The sequence below is a fragment of the Myotis nattereri genome, assembly GCF_964212035.1.
Source record: "Myotis nattereri genome assembly, chromosome: 13".
NCBI lineage: Eukaryota > Metazoa > Chordata > Mammalia > Chiroptera > Vespertilionidae > Myotis > Myotis nattereri.
The window spans coordinates 4,182,588-4,184,279 of NC_138088.1; the positions used below are offsets into that span (position 1 = coordinate 4,182,588).

General features: G+C 60.8%; 1 protein-coding gene across 1 annotated transcript; it reads left to right on the forward strand.

The window, feature by feature from the left end:
• Positions 1-361: 361 nt before the first annotated feature.
• On the forward strand, positions 362-1,288 carry ZNF488 (zinc finger protein 488; the record flags this gene model as incomplete). The annotated part of the gene is made up of 1 exon (XM_081105181.1): positions 362-1,288. One exon carries the CDS (start codon positions 362-364, stop codon positions 1,286-1,288), a length of 927 nt encoding a protein of 308 aa, XP_080961307.1.
• Positions 1,289-1,692: the final 404 nt, after the last annotated feature.

A 1,692-nucleotide genomic window follows, 5' to 3' on the forward strand; every position in this document is an offset into this window, starting at 1 on the left:
GTGGATGCCTTGTGTGCGCCGTTAACGCAGTCCCTGCTGCCTGGATGCTGGCAGGTGTGGAAACAGTACTGAGTCACGCCTCTGGGTGGCAGCATTGTGCAGTATTGTCCTCCCCTGATGGACAACTGGAGGTGAAAGCAGGTGGCATAAAGCTCTGAGACTGGGTCAGTGTGGCATCTATAGTAGTCGGGATTCTTTGGATGCAAACAACTGCCTGTTGCTTCCTCTCTCTGCAGAGGCCTGTGGTCCAAGTGTGGCTGGCCCACCCATGGGGAGCTCTCCAATCTCATAGCTCTTCCCTGAAGATGACACCTGTGGGAGTGTCCACCTTGCTGAGATGTCCCAGGTCCCACTAGTCCGCATGGCTTCTGGAGAGGGGGTCCTGCAAACCCGGGGCTGCAAGCCGATGCTGCTGGAGCAAACAGAGCACCTGGGCTCCAAGGCTGCCCTCAGCGGTGGTGGCCAGGAGGAGGCCGGCGCGGAGCTGGCACGATCAACACCCCCGGGCGAGCTGAGACTGGGAAGAGCACTGGCCCGGACGGTGCGCTGGGAACGAGAGCAGAGCGCCTTCTTGGAGATGCCTCATCTCAAGAAAAGGCTACAGGGCATGTGGGCCAAGGAGAGGGAGCGTGATGACTCCACAGGCCAGCCTGGCCCTCGGCAGCTGACGCAGGGCACGCCTAGGGACCCAGCTGGCAGCACAGTCTTCTCCGCATGGCCCAGCAGTGCGGGAAGGGAGCAGAGAAGTGCCTTCAGCAAACCAGCCAGGTGCCCGTCAGGGAGACCTGGGCCGGCCTCTCTCTTCCGGGCAGGCAGACCTGCAGATGCCCTGGGGGAGCTGGTGGGACCCAGGCCAATAGTAGACACCCCTTGCTGGCCTAGACGCTCCAATCCCAAGGTTCCGGTGAGTGATTTCTGGAACCTGCGGATGCTGCCACAACATGCTGCTCTCAGCAATGCTTCCGCGGGTGCCCGCACGCTGTGGGTAAAGCGTGCCATGGCCCAGATACCCACAGCCTCCGCTCCCTCCTCGGTCTCCTGGGCCCTCCTACCATCCGCATTCACGCCCCTGGGCTTGGCCACCCAGAACTGGTGCGCAAAGTGCAACCTCTCCTTTCGCCTGACCTCTGACCTGGTTTTTCATATGCGGTCCCACCACAGAAAGGAACGTGCGCGGTCGGACCTGCATTCGAAGAAGCTGAGAGAAGAAGCACTCATGTGCCCCGTCTGCCGTGAGTACTTCCGGGAGCGCCACCACCTCTCCCGGCACATGACTTCTCACCGCTGACAGGCGGCTGTGGGCTGGGCGTGCCAAGGAGTGCGGCTCCCCGGGGCGCCGCGCAGACAGCTGTCCGCAGCGCCTGCAGGGCTTCTGCTTTGGGATCGCCCACGAACGGCTCTGTCATAACTGAAAGAGGGAGTCCTTGGCTGGGATGTGTTTTGAAGTAAACTCATGAAATAAAGTGATGCGCTTTGCTAACCCAGGGTGTTGGGACTACTGGGCGCAAAGTGCTTCCACCATCATCCAGAGGGGGGCCGCCCTGGCACCACGCCCGGGCTCCATGGAGCTGCGTTTGGCATGCAGCACAGGCTTTGGAGACAGACAAGCCTGGATTTGAGTCTCGGCCCTTTTACATACCAGACCTGCCCTGAACAAACTGTTCGATCTGCCTGAGCCCCAGTTTTCTTATC